At 38.6% G+C, this 15,154-nt stretch overlaps 1 protein-coding gene across 1 annotated transcript in view; it reads left to right on the top strand.

Moving 5' to 3' along the window:
- The window catches only part of Khc-73 (Kinesin heavy chain 73), a 471,364-nt gene that overhangs the window by 276,649 nt on the left and 179,561 nt on the right, over nucleotides 1–15,154 (top strand). The window contains exons 7-9 of the mRNA XM_067153111.2: nucleotides 2,440–2,652; nucleotides 3,831–3,851; nucleotides 13,818–13,908. Of these exons, the coding sequence (XP_067009212.2) occupies nucleotides 2,440–2,652; nucleotides 3,831–3,851; nucleotides 13,818–13,908 (325 nt within the window). The remainder of the gene's footprint in view (nucleotides 1–2,439; nucleotides 2,653–3,830; nucleotides 3,852–13,817; nucleotides 13,909–15,154) is intronic.

Raw genomic sequence — 15,154 nt, forward strand, 5'->3', positions numbered from 1 at the left:
CTGGAAGTAAATAATAAAGCTTTTTGTAGATGTCTGGCATCTATACTTGGAGTTAATTTCTGATGTAAACAAACATGGTGCAACAACAATCAAGTTGTGATTCCTGGTCAAAGAAATCCTTAAACAAATTGTTGAAATATTAATTTTTCTTCTTGTCATCATCACTGACAATCACTCACAAGCGAGTATGATAGTTTTCCTACTGATGTGTCTTAAGATTGCAATCAACTCTCTGCAATAGCGACAGATAAACATTGAGGAGTGTATTGGTGAATGGCTGCCCTTCTTCAGGATTTCTCTCTCTCTCTCTCTTTTTTTTTTCCTTCCCCCTATTGCAATGTTCTGTTGCAATACGACATCTCTGTTCTTCAAATGGTGTTATTTCTTGATGGATGCAACTTCTTCACGTTGGACGATCCAGAGCACATCTTTGCCAGTTGTCAGTATACTGCCTCGTGATGGCTTTGAGGTAGTCCTTACACCTCTTTCTGTGACCTGCAACATGGCAGGTACTGTCCCTTAGTTCAGAGTAGAGTCAGTGCAGCTTGTAAACATAAAAAGAAGGCATATCAAAAATGGCTCAAACAAGAACTGATGCAGATAGGGAGGGAATCATACTATAGTAGATGAAACAGCACAAAATAAATTATTGTAGAGTTCAAGAAGAAATTGTGGGAAGATTTTGGTGATAACTGGGAAAGGCTTGATCAAGGGGCAGTAATAAAGAATCATAGAAAGGGAGGGGAAAAAGGAAATTAATAGTGTTTTGGGTAAATCAGATGAACTCATAGTAGATTCCAGGGATCACTGGACAGGTGGAAGGGAAATTTTGATAATCTTCTGAACATAAAAGGAAATCCTTTTGTAGAAGTAGAAAATACTGTAACCAAGTTCTTGACAAGGAGAAATGATGTAGGTGAAATTACACTGGAGGAAGTGGAAAGGATGGCAAATAAACTCCATTGTCATAAAGCTGTAGGATTAGATGAAATTAGACCTGAAATGGTGAAATATAGTGGGAAGGTAGGGATGAAAAGGCTTCATAAAGTAATAAGATTATTGCAGAATGTTTGTAAGGTACCTTCTGATTGGGTGAAAGCATTAATTGTACTTATCTATAAGCAAGGGAACAGGAAGGATTGCAACAACTATTGAGGTATATCATTGATCAGTATACTAGGCAAATTGTTCATTGGCATTTAGAAGTGAGGGTGCGAACAGTTGTTGAGAATAAGTCAGATGAAAACCAGTGTCGTTTCAGACCACATAGGGGCTGTGAAGATCAAGTTTTCCGGTGCGCCAGGTGATTGAGAAATGCTCCAAGAGGAATAGACAGTTGTGTTTATGTTTCATAGATCTAGACAAATCATATGGCAGAGTACCGAGAGAAAAGAAGTTAACCATACTGGGAGACTGTTGGATTGAGGGTAGATTATTAAAAGCAATCAAAGGTATTAATGTTGATAATTGGAGTGCAGTGAGAATTGATGGGAGAATGAATTCTTGGTTCAGGGTAGTTACAGGGGTTAGACAAGGCTGTAATCTTTCACCTTTATTGTTTGTTCATAGTTTACATGGATCATTTACTGAAGGGTATAAAGTGGCAGGAAGAGAGTCAGTTAGCTGGAAATGTAGTAAGCAGTTTGGTCTGTATTCTGACTTAGTCATAATGGCAGACTTTGCTGAAAGCCTACAGTCCAGCACGTTGGAACTTGAAAAGAGGTACATCGAATATGATGTGAAAGTGAGTATTTCCAAGACTTACGGAAGAAACCTAAGAGGACTGAATGTCAGGTCGAGAATTCAAAACTGGAACGGGTAGATCATTTCAAGTATTTAGGATGTGTATTCTCCAAGGATGTAGTAGAATCAAAGTGTAGCAAAGCTAATGCAGTGTGCTTGCAGATGATGTACAGGAGTGGACTCAGAATATCTTATTCATAAGTTAGAAGTGACCGACATGAGGGTATTGAGAAGGATTACTAGTACAAACAGGTGGGAACAATGATGGGAGGGTATTTGGAATGAGGAGATGAAGGATAAGGTAAGAATTAACTAGCTCTACACTTACACTGGCATCCTTAGTGGGGTCATGTGAGACAAATGGAGGAAAACAGGTTACGTAGGAGAATAATAGCTTATCGTGGAGGGTAAGAGAAGTAGAGAGAGATAAAGACGATGATGATTAGACATAGTTTTTAACAGTTTGAAGTTAAAGAGGTGTGGAACTACATGAGGTGATGGAGCTAGTTACAGAGGATTGAACAGGCAATTAGTGAATTAACAGAGGCTTGCATGAAACTTTATAATGAAGTATGAATGTATGTATTCAAGATAAATAATTTTCTTTTGTTAGTCTCGATTGCAACAAGAGTCATAAACTTCTTTTGTGTATGTTTTGTGTACCATATACTACATAATGTCTTCCTATTTTTACAGGACAATCTAGGAGGTAATAGCAAGACTGTGATGGTGGCTACCATTTCCCCTGCAGCGGATAATTATGAAGAAACTCTATCAACATTGCGGTATGCCGATAGAGCAAAGCGCATTGTGAACCACGCGGTCGTTAACGAGGATCCCAATGCTCGAATCATTCGTGAACTGCGACAGGAAGTGGAGGCACTCAAAGAAATGCTCAAGCATGCGACAGTAAGTTCGGTACGTCATTTGCTTACCAGATTATCCTTCATATAGTGATTGTAGAGAATAACACTAAAAAAAAAAAATCATTACTTAGTTGAAAATGAGTTCAAATGCTTGGTGTAATGTTCAATCTCCTTTGCTCCTAACTTCCTGGTATAATTCCTTGTCAGTTCAGTTAGCAGTAGGAATTGAATTATGGAACAAATTCTTTCATAAGAGGCTTTCTTATGGGTAAAGACTATACAGTGGATATGATATTGTCATTATTGTCCTCATCTCTTGTACCATTGATACCTGAAGTGCGGGGCATTAACATTGGGACTGAAGAGTTTCAGAGTTAAAAACTGGGACACTTTGTTGCATGTATGCAAAATGCTTTACTGCTGCATCTATACCATATGAGGTGGACTTGTATTTAAATGTTTTTGGGTTAAAAAATACGTTGTATTGTCTAGGTTTATTATTATCATCATACACAGTCCTTAAAACACTGTAGGATATATTTTCTAAATAATAAAATAATGGTCTTTCAAGTTGATGTCCATGGGCAACCTGCCTGAATGAAAATTAATAGTAGCTAATTATAAGTACGGTATTTATCTTCAGCTTTAGCTCATAACTTAAAAACAACAAAAGCAACTACTTCTTATATTCATTTTTACAAAAATTACCAAGTCTTAATTAGCTTCAGAATTAACTGTCAATGGGCCATTCACAGCCCTCAGCTCAGTAAAATTTATTGCATGAGAGGGCTAGATTATTTTTGGAAGAGAGAACAGTTTTCAAGAGTTTGATATAATAAGATATCATTTCAAAGAACAAAATTAACTTGATAGTCTTTATTTGAAGTTGTTTTTTTTTTTTTTTTATATATGTGAGAGCGTTTGAGACCATCAGACTGAAGAAGGATAACAACATTTGATATTCTTATTACTGTTATTATTGTTCAAATTTTCCTTACTTAAATATTGTTACATGTTGGCGGGGTAAATAAATAAGACAGATCCTGGTAACGTCCTATTTCTAAAATGTATTAGGTATGTACTAAAACCAACCCCCCCCCGCACACACACACACACAATTACTTTATATCTCTTATCATTGTTGTTAATATGTGTTAAGTTTACTGGTTGTCTTTTTTATTCTTCCATTAATCAAGATTTTTATTTCTTTTTCTCTTTTAGGGGTCAGATGTTTATAAAGAGGTAAGTTTCATCAGTATTTTATCTTTTTGTTGTTGTTGTTGTTGTTGTTTGTTTCATATATTACTGACTTACATGAGAAGACTAATAAAACCACTTTATTTCATCCATGTTTTAATTGTTTTGGACTGAGTTGAGAAACTTCTTTTGGATGAGAAATTTTAATTCATTCTGGCAGCTAGTTATTTGAGTCCAGGTAGGCCTAGTGAAATTTTAAATAGTTCTTCTTTGCATATGAGCATGACATCTGCAAATTTTATCTGTTATTTTCAGTACTGTTTATTGTCTATATATTTTCTGAAACATTTTATTTTTGGAAGTTCCACTGCACCATGGCTTCTTTAATGTTGTGATGAAATCTGTCATGATTAATGAAACATTGACTATCTTAAAACGTATACTTTCACAACCACTAAATGGATAAATATTGAGCTCGATAGCTGCAGTCGCTTAAGTGTGGTCAGTATCCAGTATTCGGGAGATAGTGAGTTCAAACCCCACTGTCGGCAGCCCTGAATATGGTTTTCCGTGGTTTCCATTTTTCACACCAGTCAAATGCTGGGGCCACGACCGCTTCCTTTCCACTCCTAGCCCTTTCCTGTCCCATTGTCGCCATAAGACCTATCTGTGTTGGTGCGACGTAAGCTGCTTGTAAAAAAAAAGAAAAAAGTGGAAAAATAATATATATAATTTTGCGGATGTTAGGTCGTGTAAAACTTACAATATGCTGACACATTCTGAACCTGCAACCTGGATCGTTTTCAGAGCAATAAGAAATATTTTTAGTGGCAACTGTCACTTCATAGTAAATAGACTCAAGACAGAGAGACGCTGTTAGAAATTTAGTTCATTCCTGGGCCTCCAGAGTCAAGGAGAAAGATCTTGAAGAGTTAACTATGGAGTTTTGAAATGTATTAGCATATTATAAGTTTTAGACAACCTTACATCCCCAAAATTATATATTATATAAAACCATGACTATGTTTCATGTGTTTTTATTGAATCTGAAAACGAGAATCCCTATGAATGGACAGATTACTCGACAAAATTCAATACAGCTGTTCTTTCTGAAGCAGCAGATTCTGGAAAGTGATGTACTAAGATTTGGTTGTTAGAGAAATGCATTTGTGAGATTTTCTTTGTAACTGCTTGTGAAGGGTTTCATCTTTTGGACCTTCGTGATTGCAATGGATGTACACTGACTGAGCAAATGTCATGGGATAGCGGAACACTTAGGCGCAGGTGTGTTGTCTGCGCACCACACGCCCCCTGTCCTAGCGACAGTTGCATAGGAGACCTTTGAGCAGTGACTGTGCATGTGACAGGTGTAACATGGAACGTCGTCGTGAGCTGACACCATTCGAACGGGGTATGGTGGTCGGTGTCCGACGGATGGGAGGTGCTATTTCAGAAGTAGTGCGGCAATTCGGCTTCACACGATCAACTGTGTCCAGGGTGTATCGTGAATGGTTGAATACGGGTGTCACCGTCCACAACAGACGAACGACCGGTCGTCCAGCCACCCTCGATGACCGTGAGCGGCGACATCTGAGACGGATTGTCAGTAGGGACAGTTGGGCAACCGTGCAACAGATCACGGCTCAGTTCAACACAGGCTGTGCTAGACACGTCTCCCAGTGGACAATCTGTAGGAACATGGGTTCTATGGGGTACGGGAGCCGGCGCCGCACACGGGTGCCACTGTTAACCCAACATCATCGGGCACAACGATGCGCATTTGTCGCCAGTTGCCAGGGATGGACACTGGAACAATGGCATAACGTGATATGGTCGGACGAATCACGATTTCAACTGCACCATGCCGATGGGAGGCACCGTGTATGGCACAGACCACATGAAGTGATGGATCCCGCCTGCCTCGAAGGTGTGGTCCAGGGTGCTTGTGTCTCTGTTATGGTCTGGGGTGCATTTACCTGGTATGGAATGGACCCCCTAGTTGTTCTGGAAGAGACTTTGAATGGTACGCGGTATGTTGAGCTGCTCGGAGACCATCTCCACCCATTTTTGATCTTCCAGCGCCCAAACGGTTCTGCAGTGTTTCAAGATGATAACACACCAACACATTGCTCCCACGTCGCCCGGGAACGGTTCCAGGAACATGCAGCGGAGGTCCAACGACTGCCATGGCCACCCAGGAGCCCCGTTATGAACCCTATCGAGCATGTCTGGGATGTCCTGGAATGCAGGCTCCGTGCCATGGATCCTGCACCCACGAACAGACCAGCATTGGCGGCCGCTCTGCAAATGATTTGGTGTCAGCTGCGTCCAGAGGACTACCAGGGACTTGTCGACTCACTTCCATGGTGTCTCACTGCAGTTCACAGGGCCAGGGGAGGCCCCTTATTAGGTGACTATCCCATGACATTTGCTAAGTCAGTGTACAACCTGATCAAGAGTGTAATGGAAGAGAAAGAGGTTCCAAAAGATTGGTAAAAGGGAAATTATAATATTTTCAAGAAAATGGACAAGAAATTACATAATAATTACAGAAAAGTTGCGATAATATTCAGTGTTGCCAAATCATGAAACATAAAGGTGGAAATGCAACTAATTTGGCTTTAGATGTAGATCAACAGCAGTTCCTGTGAGACTAAGGAGGGTAATAACATACAGCATATTGATTTAGAGAATGTTAGTACTGGGAGGTTTTAGAAAAGAAACATTAAAATCCATGGAAGCAATGTTTCTTAAAATGCTGCTGGATATTGAAGTGGACAAAACCAGATGGTTTGAAACTGAAACTGGACTAAGATAAGGAAGTTAACTTTATTTTTCACTGTTTATGATTTTGATGAATGATACAAGGAGTGCAAGTCCAGGTAAGGAGGTACAAAAATGAAATTGAGTTTTTATTGGTGATACCCTAATTCGGGATGGAGGAGAAATGCAAGGACAGCTTGAAGCAGTAAGTGGGAAGATTATAGAATGGGAGATAAGTATGTGTGTGGAGAAAATGAACACAACATTATTTCAAGGGAAAAACCAATACACTCCTGGTTATAAATGATCCCGCAAACTGCGAGCAGTGGAAAAACCGGCCAGATGATGGTGATGATGATGATGATAGAGAGAAAAAAATATGCACTAAAATAACATATTTAAGTTAATGAAAATGCTGAGCATTTCAAGAAGTTTGGAAACGAGTAAATGGAGAATTTTAGACCAGCCGTAGAAAGTAGGTGGAGGATACAGTTGAGAAATCATTTCTGTCTCAAAGTATAGAACCTGCTATAGAACAAAGATGTTCTAGTGAAGGCCAAGTAAATAATGTATAAGGGATTTTTTATACCTGTTAGAAACCTGAAACCTCCAGATATCTGTTGAGAGCTGTATGCAGACATGAGAAGTCTAAGACATCAAACTCAGGAACCTATGCATTATAAGTATTTACCAGTAAAACCTTGGCTGAAATCAAGGAAATGTTTCCTATGTTCCACAAATCCTCATTGAACCATCACAGTTCAAGTTAAGATCTTGGCAGTCCAGAACAGATGATCTTGCTAGGTCGATGATACCATTGGAAATTCTCCCTCCTTGTCATAAAGAAAACAGGGTGACTTGGAAAGTTCTCAACAATTTACATTCCATAGTTGGTTGGTCAAGGACCAACCTAGTAGAAATGGGTAATTACCTGCAACTCCACTCTGTGCAAATGTGGAATAGAACAAAGCACTGACCATCTCCTTGTCTGGACCCTGTACCCGACTACATGTACCTTTTTTTTAAAAATCAATAACAGGCATTATAGAGATGTTCCACCTAATCAGCACTCTACAAATTGTGTTAAAACTCATATTTTATTATATTAGGACTAGTTTGTCTTTTTATTTTTTTTGGACCATCTTCAACTAAACAATACATTCAACTTAAAAACTTATGAACAGTACACACACATGCAAAAATATTTACATTAAAAATCACACTTCTCTGATATTTGGTATCTTCATAATACACTGAGAATTGACAAATAAAAGTCAATTACTTGGTGTGTCCATATCTTCATTTCTTGCAATTTTATTGTCCGTCATGTTTCGAAAAAAGACCTTTATCTAAAAATTAAATGTTTCGTGTTTATTTATAACTATGTCTAGGCTTTTGATGTCGTTTAACTATTTGAACTGTTGGACTTGGATATTTGTTGAATTGAAGTCGGCAATTATTTTTAATACGTACCTCCTAGATATTACATATTCATTCACATAGAATTCTACTGTAATAAAACCAGTAATATTATTATTATTATTTTCATCATCATCATCATCATCATCATCATCATCATCATCATCATCATCATCATCATCATCACACAATTCTGGTATATACATTATGGTTAACAGTTTCTAAATTTTTTATATTATCAGTTACCCTCCATCGTTATTTTATATTATCTCCTTTTTTTTTTTTTCCTCCAAATTGCATACAAAGAAAGATTTAAATAAAGTAATAATGAACTGACCATTGAACTTGGGATGATCTCATGCTTTGTTGTTTCATGTGTGTTTTGCCTATTGAGTCTGTGAAGCAGCTTTCTTTATTTTTGACCGTATGTGCTTACGTGAGCATAGTTGTTATTACCACATTGCAATTCTTCTCCTTAATTTTAGTACTGCACATTTATTTATTATCTGGGAATAGTTTAGAGTAAAAAAAGATAGCCGTTCTATATTATAATCACTACTATCATGCTGGTAGAGATCTTGAGGGGCTAACTATCTGAGTCAATAAAGAATATGGGTTTAATTCCCCGTCATGAAGTGGAAAAATTTAGGAACAAGATTTCCACTTCTGAAGAGTCACAAAGTCCTGAGGTTCATTGAGCCTACATGTAAAACAAGTATACCAAGTTAATTCTTGGGAACAAAAGCAGCCAAAGCTAACCACTTGATCCCACTCAATACTGAGGTTACGAATAGTGGAAGCCTTAACTTTCCACTCCTCCAGGGGCCTCCATGACCTGTATTCAGATGGCTTTTGCTTTCGGTAGAAATCTTAGTAAGTATTCAGAATAGTGCTTTCCAAATAATGATTGATAAAATATGAAATCATGGATAATAATATGTATGAGTCTACTTTCAAGGAAACCCTTTCATCTGTAAGTCTCCAATTTGATTGAGACTCGATACGACGACTTCAGTACGAATGCTTTATTTAGCCATATCAAAATTAGATGCCCAGTCGTATATTTAGTACCTGTTGGGTGTCAAAGTTTGCTCATCTGACCATCGCGTAGTCAGGAGTGAGCTGCAGGAAGCTGAGGTTAGGGAAATAATGTGTGTGCGAGGGAGAAAGAGTGACAGTGTGCTACATGAACTGACCAGCCACGCCATCTCTGTTTCCCGCGGTGTTTAAATGAGCAAACTTAGATACCCCAAAACCAGTACTGAATATATAATTGGGCATCTACTTTTGATATGGCTGAATAAAATATTCCTACCGCAGTCGTCGTACCAAATCTCAATCAGATCGCAGACATACAGATGATAGGCTATCCTTGTTAGATGCTTACTAACATATGGAGGGTTGTTTAAGTAGGAGTGAAATGGACTTGAGCATGGAGGATAAACAAAGCTGAGGGAAACCTAAGGTTTACGATTTGTATCTGTTGTTTAATTTGCCGGGAAGAGAAGTTGATAGAGTAAGAAGAAACACATTAAATGGTAGTATGCCTGAAGAATAGGTTAGATGGCAGGATATTGATGATAATCTGTGGCTTTAGCTGTTAAATTACAGACCATCTTGGGTGGTGCCATTTAGGCGGCCTGCGTGTCAGTTCCGACGTTTCGATTGAGCTGCTGTCTAGCAACTGGGCAGATATTATGGCTCAGCTTATTTAATTTTGTCGGACAACACTGAGTGCACCACAACCAACGACGACATGGAGTGCCAAGATTTTTTATTGTTCTTCACAAATCTAATATCTCACGCAGGATCAAACCTATGAGGTTGGAATCATGAGTCTGATCTTTCGAGGCACATTAAATGGGAAGCCTATGTGATGTCAGTGGATGACGACAGGTTACTACTTAGCAGCATGATAAACTCAGCAATAGAGGTTGGAAAAAGTAGAACAAGATCTATGAGTTGATGAGTTAGAAGTTACCAAATATAAAGGCTGAAGGGTCAGTTTGTAAACAGGGGGTTGTGTAGGTGGATAGACATTTGCAAACTGAACAATGAAAGGAGAAACAATCTCATACGATTATGTATGTATGTATGTATGTAGGTATGTATGTATGTATGTATGTATGTATGTACAGTATGTATGCATGCATGCTTATGAGCATTTGAATTAGAGATAGCTGCCATAGTGGAGAAATAGTGCTATGCTCAGCCCAGCGCTTGTAATACAGGGACGTGACGTAATGGTGAGGACATCAGACCTCGTACAGGGTGCACAAGTAACAGTTGATTATATGATTGGGTAAAATACAAGATCTCAGCACGTTTGATGGCAGCCACATTGTCAGCGCCAGGCGTATGGGCCACGCCATCTCTGAAGTTGTGAAGGCACTGAGCTTTCCAAGGATCGCTGTATCGAGAGCATAACCTAACATTGTTTCTTAGCCAGGGTCAACTGTCGTGTTGTATGTTGTGTTGATGACAGGGGACGCTGTTGGCTAGCTTGGACTGTAAGAGCAGATAGACAGGCCACAGTGCAGCAGATCACTCATCAGTTCAGTGCTGTACAACAATGAAGTGTGTGTAGCCCTACCATCCAGAACCCTCTCCTTACCATGGGGGTACAGAAACGAGCATCCCAGGAGGATACCTCTGCTCAGCACTTGTCCTAAAACACAGTGACTAACGTGGGCAAAGGAACACCACCATTGAATGCTCAAAGCATGGGGAAAGGTTTCCTGGACAAATGAATTGGTACACACCGATGGTCAGGTACGAGTGCACTGTCAACCCCATGAGGCACTGGATCCCTTGTGCCACCAGGGTACAATTCATGCTGGTGGTGGTGGTATCTCCGCATGGGGAGTATTCACACGGGTTAAAATGGGACCCCTAGTACATCTGACAGCGTCCCTCACCGGCGAGTATTACAGGAGCCTGCTGGCAGATCGTGTTCACCTCCAACACCCTGTACTTGCAGCAAAACTATTCTCCTGTCCATCGCTCCCAAATTGTGGCCGAGTGGTTCAGTGTTCACTCCACGGTTGTGAATATGCTTTCCTGGCCACCGAGGATGCGTGAGCTCATCTCGGATGCTGTCGTAAGGGATGTGAATGCCCTGGACCCTTCCTGATCAACCTTTGTGCATTATGGGATGACAATGATGGCATGTGAGGAGTCATACCATCCAGAATCATCTCCTCACCATGGGGTACAGGAGCAAGCATCTTACAAGGGTATGGTACCTCTGTTCAACACCTGTCACAAGGCACAATGACTGACAAATGCAAAGGAATTCTGCAATCATGGGTCAGTATGGCTTCCCAATGCTTCCGATGACTTGTGTGGATTCCATTTCACATCATGTTGCCACTGTCATCAAGCCAGATATCTCTACCTAGGTAATTCGTCATGTATGTATGTATGTATGTATGTATGTATGTATGTATGTATTATCCGCACACTTTATGTTGGTGCATTTGTGTACGGGGGGGAGCTGTCCCGGTATTGATAGTGCTGCCTGGTGCTGCCAACTGAATGAAAATGAAATCTGAATTGAATCGAGAATATGATCGATCGGTATGAAATTTCTAAACCGTTATCATCTTAAGCCAACAACTATGTCACATACACATTATATAACATTATAAAACATTTCTCGATGCGAATCTTGTTCCTAGCACGAATTCTATACTTTGGCTTTGTTGTGTAAACAACAACAGTACTAGTACGTAAAGTGTACGCCAGACGTCGCACAACGATGCTTAAGCGATTCATAGTTTGTGTTTCAAAGGTTGCCAGTACGAATCTCGAAGATCGCCGAGGTCGACCGATTCAGCACTAGGGTGTAAATGCACCAAGATAAAGTGTGCGGATAATATGTATGTATGTATGTAATGTATGTATGTATGTATGTATGTATGTATGTATGTATGTATGTATCTCAAATTCTCTGTAATATATGGCTAAACATGCTCATATCTGTGGAAGCTGGCTGGAATTGTTGTGTGGTGATGGAGGCTTAGAAAGGTGTGAAGGAAGTGCTAATCTACATGCTATGTACTGCGTGTTATGATTTTTGCTGATGAATTACATCCATCTGTGCAGTAAATTTTATGTTATGAGTGGTCTGTTGATCAACTTCAGACAGATATTTAGCAGCTTGCTTTTGCTTGTGTTCTCTGATAAATCAGAGTCTGTAATGTATGCCACTACAAAATAAAATTTTAACATTTAAAAAGAAAAATATTATATGTATATATATAGCTGCAATTTCACCTTTTCTCTAATCTGTCCACAATTTGACAAAATTGGGACAATTGTGAATCCTCTGGAATACTTCCACATCTTTCTTTCGTCTCTTTATATGACTATTTGTATTATAATTCCCTTCAGTCATTCTTTTGGAACCTGTTTTTTTTTCCATACACTGTTGATTAGCCTGTAGGTTCCTCGCAGTCTCAGAGTTCTCATTGCCTTTATGCTTTCTACTGCAACTTGATTTATTTGAACAAGTTCCATCTCTTTAATTGTCAGTTGTATTGCTGCCATAGGAATGGGTGTTTCAGTCTCCTTTTGATTATATAGTTTTCCTTTGTTTCATCATTTTGTACTCTTGCATTTAATAACTCATGAAAATATTCCTCCCCTACGAATTTATTTCTGCTAGTATTGTCAGTTTTACCAGACGGTCCCAGATTCAATTCCTGACCGGGTCAGGGGTTTTTAATTGTGTTTGTGTCGTCCTTAACGTTCCTTTCCTCACATTCAACACACTGTACTTCCACAATTCCAATTACATGTTCATATCACATGGTGCAAGTAGGGGCAAAAGATCTCTATAGGTCGATGTCCCGAACAAATCTGTGTTAATCCTCCACAGATTAGACATCAACATTTTCACTCCTCCTGTTATTCCCTGTTCCCTGTTTCCCTGTTTAGATCATCTCATATTCTCTGAATGAACAGTTGTTAGTTAGTTTGTTCTCTCACCTCCCATTTTCTTCAGTCTTCGGTGTTTTCCATTCTCACTACAATTTATTCTCTTCTCTTCCTTAACTTCTTGCCATTACACCGGGGTGTCTCTTTCTGCCAATAGATTTCTTCATAAAATTCTTTTATTTCACTTCAATATTCCAAATCTCGTAATATCAATCCTAGTTATTAGATTTAGTTGCTTCACAACATCTTCCAGTTATGGCTTTCTTTAAATTTTCACGCTATTCCTTCTCTTCCTTTCTCTTCTTTCCTATGCTGAAAGTGCAAAATTATTGTGTGGACACATTCAGTAAAAATGTGTTAGGAGGCTGAAAGATAAGACTTGAGAATTGGGTACATGTGTGTCATCAGTCAGAAAGAAAGAAAGAAAGAAAGAAAGAAAGAATTTTTTTTGGAAAACCTAACTAAATTTATTTATTATACTCTTTTGGATTTATACAATTTGAAAGAGACTAACTGCATAGAATTTCACTTGGCAAAAACCTGAAGAATCCATGCCTATTATTTCATGTTGTTAATAGACCAATTTAAAACTAATAAATTTGTCTTCAACTGGTTAATGTGAATTTGGATTAGATTGTAAGTTACTATAAAATGATTTGCTTAATTTCATTTAGAAAATACGTTACTAATTCATGCTGATAAAAGCAAGAGAAGGATGTGAATGAAATCTAGCATAATAAATTGTTAAAATGAAATATGATGTGTACTGGATGTATATTTCTGGTGTGTGGCATACCAGGTTCACCGCTGGTGGTGTTGTAGACAAAATTTTATCTTAAAGTATTTTTCTAGGAGACATTACTCAGACATAGTTTGCTCACTTCACAGCAACGTGTAGATCTGCACGAGAAGTTAAGTGAGAGTGAGAAGTTGATGAAGGAAATGTCCCAGACGTGGGAGGAGAAACTCCAGAAAACAGGTGAGCTTTCATGTTGCAATAATTTTGCAACATTAATATTTCAGTAATATTATAGGTGAACTGTCCTCGTTAATGACCAGCAGGCCTACGGTAACAGCAAATGACAATGTTAGTAGAATCGTGGAACCTCTCTTCAGCACACCAGTAAGCTGCATTAATTTGTTTCTTTCTCCAATAACAGTGATATAGCAGCATACTGATGTTTGTATGTCTACTAGACATGGAGTGGGTTTTGTAATATTTGAGGTTTATTGAAGAACATATAGCAGTGTTCATAATAATTGCTGCTTGTAGTCCATTGTATTCATTTAGATTTCTGGTAAACGACCCCATGATCACATGAGCATAAGAGGAAAAGTGGCACCTTGGAACTTGGTAGGTAACGCAGACCTGGATCGCTTGATGTGCTACTTGTTGTTAACAAGGATAGTGCACGAGTAGTACATGTTTATAATATTGCATTTTAAATACTATTTTACCTCTGTAAATACAGTAAAACCTCGTTAAGATGTTTTTGTAAGGAACAAGGAAAGAGAACGTGTTAAGCGAGAAAATGTACTCCTGAATATATAAATAAAGACTATCCAACAGGGATATGGAAACACTAGATACTATTTCTTTTTTGAAATGACGGCATTTTACGTCGGGTGTCCGTGGGTACAATGAAAACTATATCTGCCACTTCTAAAGATGAGAGGAGAATATTAAAAGGTGCGAAAAATACGAGAGAACAAATATGAAAACATTTGCATATGGGCAAACAAAAATATCAAAATATTATTGCAGATCACACTCTTTCTGGAACAAATGTTAGTAGAAGCCTTATATTTTGGAGCAGTGAGTTAATATTAACATTATTTTCTGGTCACATTCTTAGACAATAATCGGAGGTTACACTCGACCATGTGCGACTGCGACTTTGGCCACCATTTTGAAACAGACAAAACTTTGATTCGACCAACTCGAATAATCAACTCAAAAGTGCAAGTTTCAACATTCGCGCTACCTTTGCACGCTTAAAGATGTGGGTGCCAGTCCACTTTCTGATAGATTTAAATTTTGTCCTCATTAGTAAGGAATTTCACGACTTTTTCCGATTTCACAACTAGGCTGTCACAAGACAAATATGCACTACGCTAGTCAACTTCACACGATTATGTTCCTATGTTCCTAATCCAGATGGAGACTATCAGGTGACAAATATTTGCTACTCTTCACTCAACACAAAATCAATTTTTAACTTCTG

The sequence above is a fragment of the Anabrus simplex genome, chromosome 8 (genome assembly GCF_040414725.1).
Source record: "Anabrus simplex isolate iqAnaSimp1 chromosome 8, ASM4041472v1, whole genome shotgun sequence".
NCBI lineage: Eukaryota > Metazoa > Arthropoda > Insecta > Orthoptera > Tettigoniidae > Anabrus > Anabrus simplex.